Source organism: Dermacentor albipictus, chromosome 6, assembly GCF_038994185.2.
Source record: "Dermacentor albipictus isolate Rhodes 1998 colony chromosome 6, USDA_Dalb.pri_finalv2, whole genome shotgun sequence".
NCBI classification, from domain to species: domain Eukaryota; kingdom Metazoa; phylum Arthropoda; class Arachnida; order Ixodida; family Ixodidae; genus Dermacentor; species Dermacentor albipictus.
The window spans coordinates 38,873,793-38,888,064 of NC_091826.1; the positions used below are offsets into that span (position 1 = coordinate 38,873,793).

The 14,272-nt window shown below is 43.6% G+C and overlaps 1 protein-coding gene across 2 annotated transcripts in view; it reads left to right on the forward strand.

Moving 5' to 3' along the window:
* Positions 1-241: 241 nt before the first annotated feature.
* The window catches only part of LOC135914568 (transcription initiation factor TFIID subunit 2-like), a 66,057-nt gene continuing 52,026 nt past the window's right edge, over positions 242-14,272 (forward strand). Inside the window, exons 1-13 of one of the 2 annotated variants that reach the window (XM_070540374.1) lie at positions 242-447; positions 586-640; positions 964-1,035; positions 1,435-1,526; positions 1,820-1,938; positions 2,019-2,116; positions 4,024-4,067; positions 5,856-6,050; positions 8,311-8,413; positions 9,795-9,913; positions 10,514-10,627; positions 12,876-12,975; positions 13,728-13,928. In XM_070540374.1, coding sequence (XP_070396475.1) covers positions 386-447; positions 586-640; positions 964-1,035; positions 1,435-1,526; positions 1,820-1,938; positions 2,019-2,116; positions 4,024-4,067; positions 5,856-6,050; positions 8,311-8,413; positions 9,795-9,913; positions 10,514-10,627; positions 12,876-12,975; positions 13,728-13,928 — 1,374 coding nt within the window. In that variant the 5' untranslated portion in view covers positions 242-385. The remainder of the gene's footprint in view (positions 448-585; positions 641-963; positions 1,036-1,434; positions 1,527-1,819; positions 1,939-2,018; positions 2,117-4,023; positions 4,068-5,855; positions 6,051-8,310; positions 8,414-9,794; positions 9,914-10,513; positions 10,628-12,875; positions 12,976-13,727; positions 13,929-14,272) is intronic. The other variant, XM_070540375.1, reaches the window with a different exon arrangement.

Here is a 14,272-nt window from a genome sequence, read left to right on the forward strand (position 1 = left end):
CTATCTCGTAGTCGTGGGTGTTATTTATCGCCCGCTTTTGGATGTGTTGAGAATTCTGTTTATCCTTTCCGTATTGCCTGGACATTTAGTTACAAAAATTCTTGGGATGACGACGTACATGCATAGGTGCAAGGGCAATTGAACAGCTGTTTATTAAAGTCTTTGTCGTAGAGATCCATGCATGGATGCAGGATTTATGCTGTCGTGCTCCACATGTGCTGCCATTCGGATCGATGTAAACATCACGTGTTTTTTTCAAGATGGCAGCCTTGTAGTTCAGTGCTTGCCGTGCTGAGCTGCAGCAATGTCATATTTTCTCATGTGTTTCAGCTGTTATTTCGCGTATCTATAAGTCATCAACGTTGCAGCGATTACCTGGGACAACATGACGCCTCCTAAAATGAAGAAACTTGAGAAACCTCACGAACATCAGCGACTGTACAAATTATAAGTATCTTGTTTATGTACAGCCGCCGTGTCACCGGCATTCAAAATCGCGGAAAGTTCTTGTTCCACTGCATGCCTGCGATCCGTGTGCGTTTTTCCACATAGAATGACGCTTTTCTTTTTTTCTCCTCTGTTCACGTCCCACCAGGTGCTGTGCATCACGAGCATAAACTTCCAGCGTCAATCGCTAATCGTAAGCGAAACTTGAATTTGCTGTTTGTTGGCAACTTGTCTACTAACAGTTCTCTCGCCGTGACGTGTTTTTTTAGAAGCGACAGTTAAGCAGGTATTTTTTACGCTTCAAGTCTGTGTTGACAGAGATCTTCTTTGTTATTGCTAAGTGGGGAAGTAGTTTCGGCTGCATCGCTTTTGGCAAAGGCGCCGTGATCGCAGCTTGAAATGAGCTGGATGGAAATACATCGATTTGCAGCTTCATTTGCAATTTCAGTCGCCAAGCGTGATGTGTGATACCCGTCGATAACAGTGCATACCTGGTTGTTTTTTCGGTGTTTTCAGGGTTTTGTTGAGTTGACCCTGTTCCCTACCAAGTCCGACCTGCGATGGATCAGAATCAACTGCAAGCAGAGCCATATCCTTCGTTGTTTTTAGTTCGACTTTCTTTATTTCTGGTCATTTCTCAGTGTGGCACCGTGGAGGGCGGGTTACACTTTCCTGAAATTAAAACTACATTGGCGGAGAAAAATTATGTAGATCCAACGCACGTGTATACATCACATCTGTACGTAGTTCTGAACTACCGTTCCCGCGTTCTCACTGTATGGGTTTCGACCCAGTGTGCCACTTTCGTTTCAAATTCAGTTGTTCGGCTTTGCTTGCAGAAGGCGATGTTTCTCATGCATGGCATATCCTGCTCTGTATGTTGTAACGCTGCTCTGTAACGTGGTGGTTTTGATCGACAACAAATTGCATTGAAGCTTGAAATAAAAGCCGTGTTCTTCGCTGTTTGCCAGCCTTAACTGCGACACACGCGTCTATCGGATCCGCATCAACGACCAATTTGAATGTGCATTCCAGTACAATGACCCAACGTTGGACGTGTGCCCGGGAGAAAACAAAGTGTATGTATATCACCATGCTTGTATAACCTGCATGCCTGCCAGAGGAAAATGTAAATTGGATCAAGGAACATTACTAGTGTTGCCTTGATGTCTTCAGTGCATAGGTTGGCAGAAAAAGTGGACATTCACTCACACTTCCTCACACCCACTCACACCCACCCTTCATCACTTATGCCTGTGAGATGAGTATGACTGAGCATTCCGACCTGTGCCTTGATGACCTTATGCTGCTGACATTTTCACATTTGCCTGTGTAAGCTCAATGCCGCTTTTCTTTTGTTTTTGTTTAATAGAAGGAACATTGATACCTTCTCGGCTGCCCACATGGCAGCCGTTAAGTCAGTTGACCCTGGCTACGGAAATGGAGAAATTTCTGTCAGAATCCCCTCAGAAGCGTCTCACCTCGTCCAAGGTAAGAGCTTTTGTTTCAGGACGTGGCTCTTGACCCTTTGTGTTGCAAGAGATGTGGCAGCATCTGACAATGTCTTGCAGAGGGCAAAGCTTTGCGAGTCAGTGTGGAGTTTTCCTTGGAGAAGCCACAGGGTGGCATACACTTTGTGGTACCCGAATGCGAGGGAACATTTGCTGAGGTAAGTTTGAACATCAGCTGTGATTATTCCCTTCTTGTCTTTGTCTGCAATTCCAACCAATAAGTCTCATTTCTTTTTGATCTTCAAGCTGGCAGTATTAAAGCCATCACGAAGCAGCAGGAGTGTGGTTTACTGAATAAATATTGCAGCTTGAAGCATGCACGGAGGCTGTACGTGTACTGGCTATGCTTTGCCAGGGACTGGAGCTTATACTTTTTCACTAGCCAGTTTTCGCTTTAAAAAGCAAAGCAGCAATTGATGACTACTCTAGTCGCTGACAAACTAAGAATTCAGTACGTGCTTCAAGTTCAAAACTGCACGGAACTTGCCCTCCGTGCCTGCATGCTACAAAATGTAGTTCCCAAGAGAGACGCCGGTATTGAAAGAAGTTCACCTCTGTCGTGAGATTGTGGGAATTAGTTAACAAATATTTTCTAGTGCATCTATTCAAATCCTCTTTGAGTTGGAAAGCAGCGTAACTGCAACTGCATTCTTGGGATGTCACTAGCTGTACAGCTGCTGTGGTAATTACCTGCACCAATACCTGCACCATTACCTGTACCATCTTACCTGCACCAGTATCTTTTTGCATGTGAGATGTGCATGTCAACCTCATCTACAATGGCATGCTCACAGGCCGCAACACGAAACAACCACGTCCCACTAAAATTTGTTTATAAATCAGCCTACCTAACATTCTACAGTGCTGCCACCTATGACCAATGTGTGAAGCAGATAATACAAGCCCTGCATATCTGAAACACTGAAGGCATAATTGGTAACTACAGAATTGTTGTTCACCAGTTCTTTTGTGTTTTGCTCGGCACCTAAGTCATCACAATGGTCACAACATGCTGTAGTCCTCCAAAGCGGTTCTGTGTAAAATTACTATAGCTTAATTCAACCAAAACACATATGGAGCTCTATATTTTGGTGCTTAGACAACGCAATCGGTAGTATGTGTGTTTGTGATGATCCGGGCTGTGTTCTTTCCTGTGATGGAACAAGCAAAGCTCATTTCGAGAATACATTCTAAAGCTGTGCTACCACTTGCAGCGTTATTAAAAGTCAAGTAGCACAAGTCTGTGCTTCATACCATCATGTTGCAGACCACTGGTTGTTTGTATTCTTCCCAGCCTGTGACAAATCCAGCTTCAACACATGAGAACTGTAGTTGGAGAAGGAACAAAATCTTCATAAGCTGTCCAAAATATTACAGCATTCTGTAGTTACTAGACTGCTTCACCCTAAGTGTTGTTGATTGCCTTGTCCTGCTGTGCCAGTGAAAGCTCCATGTCTGGAAAGTTAGTGTAGTGCATAGAAGAAGAGCACATGAAGACACTGACGCAGTGCCATGTTTGTGTGTTCGTGTTCGTGCACTGTTCTCATGTCCTCATCTTGTTTGCGCTGCATTTACATTTCAAGACGGCTTACTACAAGCCTACATCAAACTTTAGTCAGGAAACTAGCGGGGTCCTTGCATTGCAGAGCACGCTTGCCTCATGGTAAAATTTAGTCAAGTTATGGTACTTATTGTTCCAAAGGAGCGCTAGAAATTGTGGAAAATGCAGCCGACACAATCAGGGATCGAACCGATGACCTTGAGCACAAAAGCAGAACGCCATAGCCACTGTGCCATCACGACAGGTAAAAAAAAAGGATAATGTAATGGAAAGGTTGCTAAGGCAGACATGTGTGCAGTCTAGGTGATGGCAGATGAGCGAAATTTGATCGGATGGCACATAAACACATGGCACATACTACAACGGCGGTACAAATGAGATGTGAACTGTCAGCTGACACATGCACACAGGCCTGCTCTGGTGCGTGTTTTTCACTGCAGTCTTGACCTGTCGTAGACAGTAACTGTGTCCATGCTTCAGTATGTTTTGTGACATCTTCTGCAGCGTGGTGTCCATCTCTTCACCTATGGCCATGAAAACTCTTCAAGGTAGGTTCTACTTTTCGTGGCCATAAGACATTATGTAGTGAATGAGTTTTCCAGCAGTGTCTGTATGAGTAAAAAAAACCTTCGATTTTAACCAAATGCCAGTAGCTGTGCTGCTGGCAAAGCGTGGGGGAAAAAAAAGCAATCCTTGTAGCCATTTTTATTTGAAATACATTTAGTCTTCATAGATGAGTTTGAGACGTACTTAGGAATAAAATACATCAGATAACACATAAATCTCCCTAAAGGCCAACCGTCACAAAACTTTAGACTGTAGAAAGCCTAGCTTCAAATAGTATAGATACAGAACAGACTTTCTGCGAAATGTTGCTTATGAACTACAAGTGAATGTGTTGTGAAAAGCCAACAAAAATACATGCTTTTGACATTGAAACTCAAAATAAGCTGCCATTACAGCTCACTGGAAATGACACATGAGCTGGATCATTTAGAAACGGTGCAGCATGTGGACATGACCTCCCAAATTGGCCAGCAACCACGGCCTGCTGACTACCTCGGACACCAATCCGAGATTGTCAGCGTACCGTGGGCAAAGAATTGCATTGTATCTGCAAACGACCAGTTAGTTGCAGAAGTTGTCTGCTTGGGTGCTTTTCAAAAGCTGATAATAAGAAAATTAGACAATTGCCAGCCCTGCAGCTTTGGCAAGATTGCTTCAGTGGTATATACGACTCATCTATTACCAATTTAGCCAGCGCAAAATTTCGTTGCGCTTCGGCTTTAAGTGTGTCTTGTCTTGGCTTCAGCTTGTGCACTTGGAACTGGGCATGGTACGCTTTAATATTTTTATTAATTTCTTTCATCTGACTTCATTCTTCTCCAGCTGTTGTTCAGAAGCCGTTGAATATAGTTGAAAGACTACCAAGCAAGTCCATTGAAAAAGTATCACACTAATGCTTTGCTTATGACTTCTGTGTGCATTGCACCTGCATAAAATGTGGTTTTAATCCCGTGTGAAGTATTACTAAATCACTTTAGATGAAAATAAACATGGACTGTACTACTTACTGGCAGGCTTTCAACTGATCTTAATGAAATAAAAAATGAATACTTTTATTGTAATGTTTTCGTATACTGTGGTCCGCTGTTCAAAAGAGCGCACTTTTATTATTTTGGGATCCATCTTCGCTGAAATATTTTAAAAATACCCACAGACTAATTGATTGCTGCTAATTAAATGATTACATTAGCTACTTTCAGATAAATATGGAATGAGTGTTAGGTTATATTGGATTTATTACTAGTTAGGTATGGCAAAATTACGTTGCTTGGCACTGTGCTTCAGAACCGTGCCGACAGTAAGATTGCTAGACCGTTTCAGCTTTTCAGTCTTCGAGGGGCAAGCTGGCAAAGGTAATCGATAATGCCACAAGTGCAAGTTCAGTCTATTCATTCATTCATTCATTCATTTATTTTGTGGTCCTTGGCCTTGAATCGCAACCTGCTTCCACAATTAACAGAGAGTGCTTGAGACATTTCTTTAATCACTTCTGGACGACAACTGTTGAGCAGGCGAGTACGCCTTCACTTGGTGGCAACAACAGCACCTTACATACCCCTTAGAAACAGTTGCTAGCCTTCCCTCATACTGTATTCATGGGAAAGGTCAGGCACTCTTGCTATCAACGCAATCATGAGTAGCAGCCTGGGTAGTGGAATTTTGTCACTGTGTACGTCACTCGCTTGTGCTAATCTCTTTCTCCCGGGTGGCTGTACTGTTTGTCAACTTTGCTCAACAAAACTAATCCTAGACTGATGGGTCGCTTGCAGGCTGTGGTTCCCTTGCATAGACTCGTATGCCGACCCCTGCACTTGGAAGATGGAGTTCACTGTGGACTCCAACATGATCGCTGTGTCGTGCGGAGACCTTGTGGAAACCGTCTACACGTCGGACATGAGGAAGAAGACGTTTCACTACAACCTTACCACACCTACGTCAGCGCCCAAGATTGCACTGGCTGTAGGGTGAGGCTCTCGTAGTGTCATCCTCCTTTTTATGTCAAGCCTCTACCCGCAGCGCCAGGCATCGATGGCTCTTCACTTTGCTTCCTCACGAGGAGGCTATATTATTTCGACTATGAGGAACTCAAACCATGTTTATGCTTCCCTTGTTAGCATTTTCGATTTAACATTATGTTATGCAGGTACTACGTTGCATTCATTTCGGAGTGTAAAAGTCATTTCTCTCTCTATCTGTTTTTGTTTTAATGCTCATTGTGACTATCCCCATAGTTGAGAGACATTAAACATTAACCTTGCCATCTGTAAACTTGTTTCTTGCGGGACTTTCTTTACTTTGTCTTTTTTTTCGAGGACCCTCACATGTCCCTCAGTTCATGACCCTCACATCCCTTTCTATTTCTTTCACTTGTACAGGGGTGTTGAGTGGTAGGAAAAGTTTCGTTTTTGTTCACTTCATGATGACATTGAAGTTGTCGGCCACGTGGCGATGGTGACGCTTACAACTGCTGTCGCAGTAAATACAACAGTAACAAAGGAACAGGAGGCAGGGTGCGAGACCTGGTTTCTGGTAGAGGCTCTTAGTTCTGACTAGGGATGTGAGAAATGTCATTTGAGATAGTTGGTTGACATTATAGAGCTTCCTATCGAAACCACTAGGGGAATTGTGGTGCAGCGTTTTTTCAGCTCCCACGGGAATTATGATTAGTACATATATTTGTATGATTTTAATGCTAGTTGCTTCAGCCGTTCTTGTGACTTTATTCACTATTTAAAGAAGGTAATTGCGCTAAAAAAAAGACACGGACGAGTAAGGACATGGACGGGCGCTTTCTTTAAGTATTCCCTTCTTTAAGTATGTACGACTGACTCGCCCAACAACGTGCTCTCCTTATTCACTATGCTTTACCTTCCTTCATTGGCCTAAATTACGAAGCAATCCTACTTTACTAAACGGAGAAAGCAATAAGATTCTTTGCACATGTACAATCATTGCAGATTGCTGCATTTATAGTTCAATACTTTGTCCAAGATGAAAAATTTGCAATCTCATAAAGCCACTTGAAGCCAGCAGAATGAAAGTTAGACGAATTCATGTGCTATCTATCATTCTCATTCTAGCTGAATCACCACACTTGCAGTTCCCATGGTTGCCAACGCCAGAGTTCCTTCTAGTAATTTGTATAGGAAGCTCTGCGACTGACTCTGTGGGAAAGAATTCCTGCTTGAGGAGGATCGCTTGCCTCCTGCCAGCATTGCCTTGCAACATTTAATTTGTGTTTCTTCACTATTACTCAACCGCTAAAAGAATTCCTGAGAGAATGTGTTCTAGATGCTTCCTTACTGCTGCCACTGAATAATTATAACATCTGACAGGCTCGACTGAGGGGCTGCTTAATTTAGCAGTTTTAGTAACCAGTTTCTTTTTTACCAGCCACACAGCACATACTGGAGGACGTATATTTAGCTCAAAGGTTGGTATAAATAGTAGTCGAATGGATACGTTGATTCGTTAGCTAAAACTGTTTCCGGTACCAAAATTTGTTAAAGGGTCCCTCACCAGGTTTGGCCAATTTTGACAGACAAGCAAAGTGCACATTTCACATGGTGATGCAAATCATTGCGGTGCTACATGCTGCGAAAACAGCTGAAGTTTCAAACCGAACACTGCGCATCCTCTCTGTCAGGGAAGCGCGGCTCCTTGCCCGAGAGTCGAGGTAACACGCACAAACGCCATGACCTAAATCACAGTCCTAGCAAAGTCACAATGCGGAATACGCAACTGCGCTACTGGAAATGCGCTGCTCAGCAAAACAGGAAAATAAGACAAATAAATGGAGGTGGGGTTCATCGCATGAACTAGACGTAGTTCCTCAGCTTCGGTATGGGAGAAGGAGGGGAAGGAACGTTGCTTGTGGACGCTTACTCGAGACAGAGGGAGAGGGTGTCTCTGTCGGCAGTCGCGCTCGCATCACGACAGTATGGTAACAGGGCATTCAATTTCTTCTATCTCCTCCAATAACAACCAGTTCTGAAAAAATTATTTGAGTAAAACAATCTCTGATAGCGTTTTAGAACTTCCAGTGTATAACTAAAACTTTGCCATGGGGCCTGGGGACAGTGGTGAGGGTAACCATTTAAAGGTGGCTGCTTCTGCATGAAAGCCGTGTAGTTCCCACCTGACTTCTTTATTAAGGAAACTTACAAGCACATTGGCCTGATGGCAGGAGTCGTAATGCATTTGGTTCGCTCTTGCTTTACCAAGGCCCTTCGAGATCTTTGTGGACCCGCAGATGCACGAGGTGACACATTTTTGCCTCCCACACCTGCTGCCCCTCCTGAAACAGTGTACCAACTTCCTCCATGAGGTAAGTGCAAGCATAAAGGTTCTCACGTCACAGCGGCTTGTAACGCAGGAGTTTCTCACGTCTCTTGTAGTACTAGTGAGTTGATAGGAAATCACTAGTATTGGTGATTGCTATAGCCCAGCTCATCTGTTCTTGCACATTGACACACGGCCGTCATAATGTCCACGTTGAATAACATACGAGTAGGTCCATTCACTAGTGGCACCTATGCATACCACGCAACAAAGGCACCTTTAACCTACCTGAAAGACCCTTGGACCTGGAAGACCCTGGGAGACCTTAATTAGTTTGTATACTGTGTATTTTGTGTGTCCGAGACGTGTATCGTACATATAATTTCACCGCTCATTATTCCTATGTGGAATGGCACACTGCATATGCTACCAGGCTAATGTCTCCAAGATTCATTTATGAACCTCTCTCTCTCTCTCCGGTATCGGTGTTACATTCACGTGTGTTACACTGATGTCATACTCGTGTAGTATTGTGCTGTGAAAACACAAAACTGGACAGTAAAAGTACACGATCACTGTTGTCACCTAATAAAACTGCATGGAGCCACTGTTCTTTCTACATCGAATGAGAGTCATGAGTTGTGTTCAAATAATCTTTATAATAATCTAACTCTTTATCAGTGAGAGCAACTTACGGCAAACTTACTCACCTGCAGTAGCACCTCGTTCATATGTTCCCTAAAAAAAAACGTGAGGAAAAAAAGCATACTAATTGACAAAACATACAATCCACTGTCACTTAAGTTTTTCACAGACTTGCCCAGACTTGCCCATACTTTCACAGAAATGCCCCGCTTCTTCGAGCAGCGCATTTCGGTGGGAAGTTCTGAGGCACCCACTCGGCATGAATCGTTGTGGCACGAGATGCTGACAGGCATCGAGCTGGGGGGGCCCAAGTGACATGAGATGCACATTGTGGTTTTTCTATCGCATGGCATTTTAAGACGGCAATGGGTGGCCGAAGGGAAATCAAGCTGGTTGGCTACACCGGAATACGATGCCTACAATGCTGCCAGGGAAAAATGTGACGCTGACTTCATACTGCCCGCAGCAGGGAACAGCATCACATCCTTCTTGCACAATAGATTAAATTGGAAGTTAGCGCAGTCCATGTTGTTTCTTGTCTCTGTCTACATTTAGCTTTGTGCTGTAGGCATACCTAGAATGGCCCACCAACTAGCCAAACCTTTATCTGTCTGAGCAATTCGCATTGATATAGCACTTGGTAATGGAAGAAAGGCACCCAGTTGGCTCTATTTTTCTAGTTTTCCCCTCTTTAATGCTTCATCACTGTTGTAACACTTTAACGTGACAGTTCAGTGCGTTTACCTTCTTCATCTTATGAAATAACTTGGTTCTTTGTCTAGGCTTTCGAGTTCTACGAGGAACTCCTGTCGAGCCGGTACCCGTACTCATGCTACAAGCAGGTGTTTGTGGCTGAGGCCTACGTTGATGCCGACCCGTATGCCACAATGACCATCCTGAGGTGAATCCACTTGCACCCTGCTCAATTTGCATGAGCTTCGTTTGTAATTTTTAGGGAAAGGAACACACCTCTTACCAAAGTGTTCACTGTGGAACAATGCACCTGTCCGTTATTAAAGCAAGTAAGCTGTGCTGCAGAGTCTCGGAAAATGGCAGGGTGACAGTGATGACATTGAGTCTGTTTCCTCATGGTTCACAAACAGCCAGACACATGTTGACATTGGTGCCTTTAAAACCTTTGAATAATGCTAGTGGCAGGAGGAAAGAAAGGGCAACATGTGGATCTGTTAGGGTCAAGTGCCAACAAAACTGCTGCCATGCCTGAGCTGCCTGTATCTCCACAGCAACGCTGGCCGGTCAGGAAACAAGTCTTGGCAACTGCCACGCTCTTGAGTAATAATTTTTTTTCCTCATCGAAATGATTTAAAAACTGGAAATTTACTCTTTCCTGCCCTGCCTAAATTACCACTCATTCATAACGAGCATTAGCATGGCCATTGTTAGTGCTGAATGTTAGCAATTTGACCTGAGCCTAGCCACTGTTGATGCTGATGTCAATGCTGGGGTTGTTAATTTATGTTTTGTACTTGTTTTTCGACAGCGTCAACCTTCTGCATTCGAAGCACATCATCGACGAAGCGTACATTTCACGCACGATAATGGCCAAGGCAGTGGCCGAGCAGTTCTTTGGCTGTTTTATTGCTATGCACACCTGGTAAGTGTTTGAAAACGGTTTGAAAGTGTCAGTGTTTTCGCCAGCATCATTCATGCCAGATTGTGAAGATTAGAGAGCTTGTCACGTACTGGCACTTTGTGCGGGCTGTGAACACAGCCTCCAAGACATCTGATCAAACAGTGTTGTCTAGTGAATTAACGTGTCTTTTTGTAGTTGATAGTAACTGCGAATTAGTGACAGGGATAATAAAACAACACAGGACACGTGCTGGCTTACACTTGATGCTTATTGGAAAACATTGCATCAATATGCCACCTGTTTGGTTTCCTTTAGTTGAAGCAGGTTCTTTGAAAATTGCTTTTAACAAATAGCCCTGTTCTGCCGGTTCAGGTGGATTTCTGAAAATGGCAGAAATTCCACACCTGTGAAATTGCACGTCAAGGTGGCTAATTTAAAAGATTCACTAATTAACATTCTAGCTATTTGCTTAGGACACATGCCACAATTGCATAATTGAAGTGAAACAGTAGTGAAGTCATGTCTACTTAGCACAAATCATGAGACTGGCACCACTTTCATTGTATTTATCCTTAGAATGTGCTACAAATTATGGTGGGTTCCAGTCAATTTTGCACAGGCATTTCTATAGCGGTTCAAGAAAATCTTAGCTGGGACGCTGACATATATTTTACAGAACTTTTGAGGATGGATATCTCGAAAGTGGTGATAGTTCAGAATTTCTGCTAAGTATACATGACGTCACTACTGTTCGACTTCAACATCTCACAATTGCAACGTGTGCCCCGGAGCGAATAATTAGCAAGTTTTTTTGAGTAGGTACTCGGATATTGAGATTTGTTGTGCAAGTAATGTCCACCTATTCAGGTAATCCACCTGAAAATTCTCTATGCGACTCTTTTTAACATCCATTCTAATAAAAAGAAATTTCGAGGACACCTAAGCTCTTATGAGTTGTGAATGTAACAGCATTAATCTCCAATGTAACATTGGGCGGTCCTTCGAGTTTTTCGCTGCAAGGTATGTTATCAAGTTTTGCAATTAAGTTGGGGCATTTTTTTTTTCAGTTTCTACATTAGCATGTTGGCTGTAGACCAGAATCATTTGGATGGTATTGCTGAGAAATCAAGTGCATTTAGTTTCATGCAGTGTGTTTGATAATGTCTGTGGGGTGAGTCAAGCTGACGATGCCTTCTTCGGGGGCCGCAATGTTTTCATTTCCATTCGGCTGGTCCGCTGCCAGCCTCTTCGCTCGTTTTGCTGCGTTCTTTCGCTCCCTTACTTCATCTGCAGTGTAGTGGTGCAGATGGCCATGTTTCGCTACTGCTGAGGTTGCAGCCATCGATAATGTCGATGCTTCGGACCCTAGGGAAACAGGAAAATAGGATAGAGAAAATAAGAACTAGTTACATAGCTACAGCACTGTGACTAGGTTAACATATCTATAGTTCGCTTGTGGAGTGACTTCCTCAAGAGAGTTTGTCGCACGGCCCCATGCACTGGCATTGTTAGGTCACATAGAGCAGCCGGGTGGTGAGGCCCGACTGCCGCTTGCGTAGGCATTCCTCACAGGAGTGCCTTGCGTAAGCCCGTTCTCATCCTCATTAATTTGTGCACATATCTAACCGCCATAAATATCCGTAGACTATCCCATTAATTTGTTTACCTTATTCATAACAACTCATGCGTCCCTTTTGTAAGCACTTACTGGAGTTGTGGGTACAAAAGAAAAAGCAGAAGAATTGGTGCATGTCAGCGATGACTTTTTTTGAAGCTTGGCATCTCTTCAACTGCAGCTTTTTAAGTGTGTACAGTCATTGATGACAACTGTTTGGCTAGAAAAGTCTGTTCAGTTGCAAGCAGTGCATATAAACATTTTTGCATTTGTCACAGCAACAAAACCTATCTCTAGGAAATTTCTGTCCTTCATCGCCAAACGCGATATTCATGCATTCCCCTACATTTGTCTGTCATTCATGTGGTGTTATCAGGTTCCCTGCCTGCAGTAGCATCTGTAGGAGTTTCCTCACGTGTGTCTTAGTTTTTCAGTGCAAGGAAAATATTTTCCTACTTTGCACGTCACGGGGATACCATTCTGGACAGTCAAATTTTCGTCGTATTGTCAAGTTTGCCATGTCGTCGCTCTGATTGGCTGAAATGGTGGCCACGCTTTCTCTGGTTGGCCCAAAACACAAACATGGCAAAATACAACAGCCCAGCATAGTAGCACCATGGGCTTTTATTGGGGTTTGAAATGCGCTTCCTGCAGGGCCGACTCTTGGCTGCCAAAGGGGATCTCCGCTTATCTCGCCGGCCAGTACAACAAGAAAGCTTTTGGAAACAACGAGTACAGGTTCTCAGTTCACAAGGTGAGATGGCACTTAATACCAGTTTTACACAGGCACTTTCTGTTGTAATCGACCCCAGTTTCACTACACTGATTGTTGGACTAGCACATCAAGTTTGGCTAAGTGGTTCCAAAGCAATTGACAGTCATTTCTCTCGTATGCAATAGAAGTCATAGCACAGACATCAGCCTACAGCAAAGCTTTTGTTTGAGCTAGTTGTTCAGACCTACAGGAATAAGTAAGAGATATCATGGTGCCTGTCCAGTCAATGTGTGTTTGTCTTCATTTTTTCACACCTTAATGCTTATTCCAGTCAGCCTACGATCACAATCAAAATGCTCAATTGTGATCCATAGATCATGATTGACTCGAACCTGATGGAGCAAATTCATGATTATTACCATACAATATATTCTTACCATAGTTGGCCTTCTGTTCGCTAAGGACTGCCACCACCAGCATACTTTGCAGCAGTGTTGACATTGTGATTTGTCATGAAATCACTTTGTTAACACTCATGTATCATGCTTTGCCTGCATATTAGAAAACTTCAGCTGGCCAAAATTAATCCGTACTAGTGGGCCACTGTGACACCTTTCATAGGCCAATCCTTGCTTTGGCATGCTAAACAACACACATAAAGACGGCGTCTGTTTTGCAAAAGACATAATACTTCTCTTTCTTTTCTTCCAGTCAGTTATCTAAACTTGTAACAAGTCATTGCAGAAGAGGGCATGCTAGCACTGAATCGTGCGTTTGTTTTCTTGTCACAGCAACTAAAAGAAGTGACAGCCTATGAACAGGAAGCAGGCGGCATCATACTGGACCCGAGTGGATGTGACAACGTGCCTTTCCACTTCCCCGTCACGAACCTGCACACGATGTCACCAAAGTACGCTGAGATGTTGCGGGCCAAGTCTCACCTTGTGATTCGCATGCTCGAAGACCGCATCGGAAGGGAGCTGCTTTTGCAGGTACCGAGCACCTTGATTGCTTTTCTTGTTGTGTTTATGCCATAACACCCACGTCACAGAATGTCGCAGAGCCAGCATGCCATAGAATGTGGTCCAAATACAGCATCGTGAAACGGCGCTGAATCTGAGGTACTTGCGCGGAAACCTCTGAAGCCTTCAGGCAGGCGGAGCAGCCACATGTGAATTGAAATTGTACTACTCGGGCGCATTCTGAAGCTATGATATAGACTTTGGTGTGGTTGTGCTATTTCATTTATTTCATATACGCATGTGACCATTATGCAAGGTCACCCCAAAATTTCCAGTTGAGATGCCGTAGCAGTTCCACACGTGACTCATACATG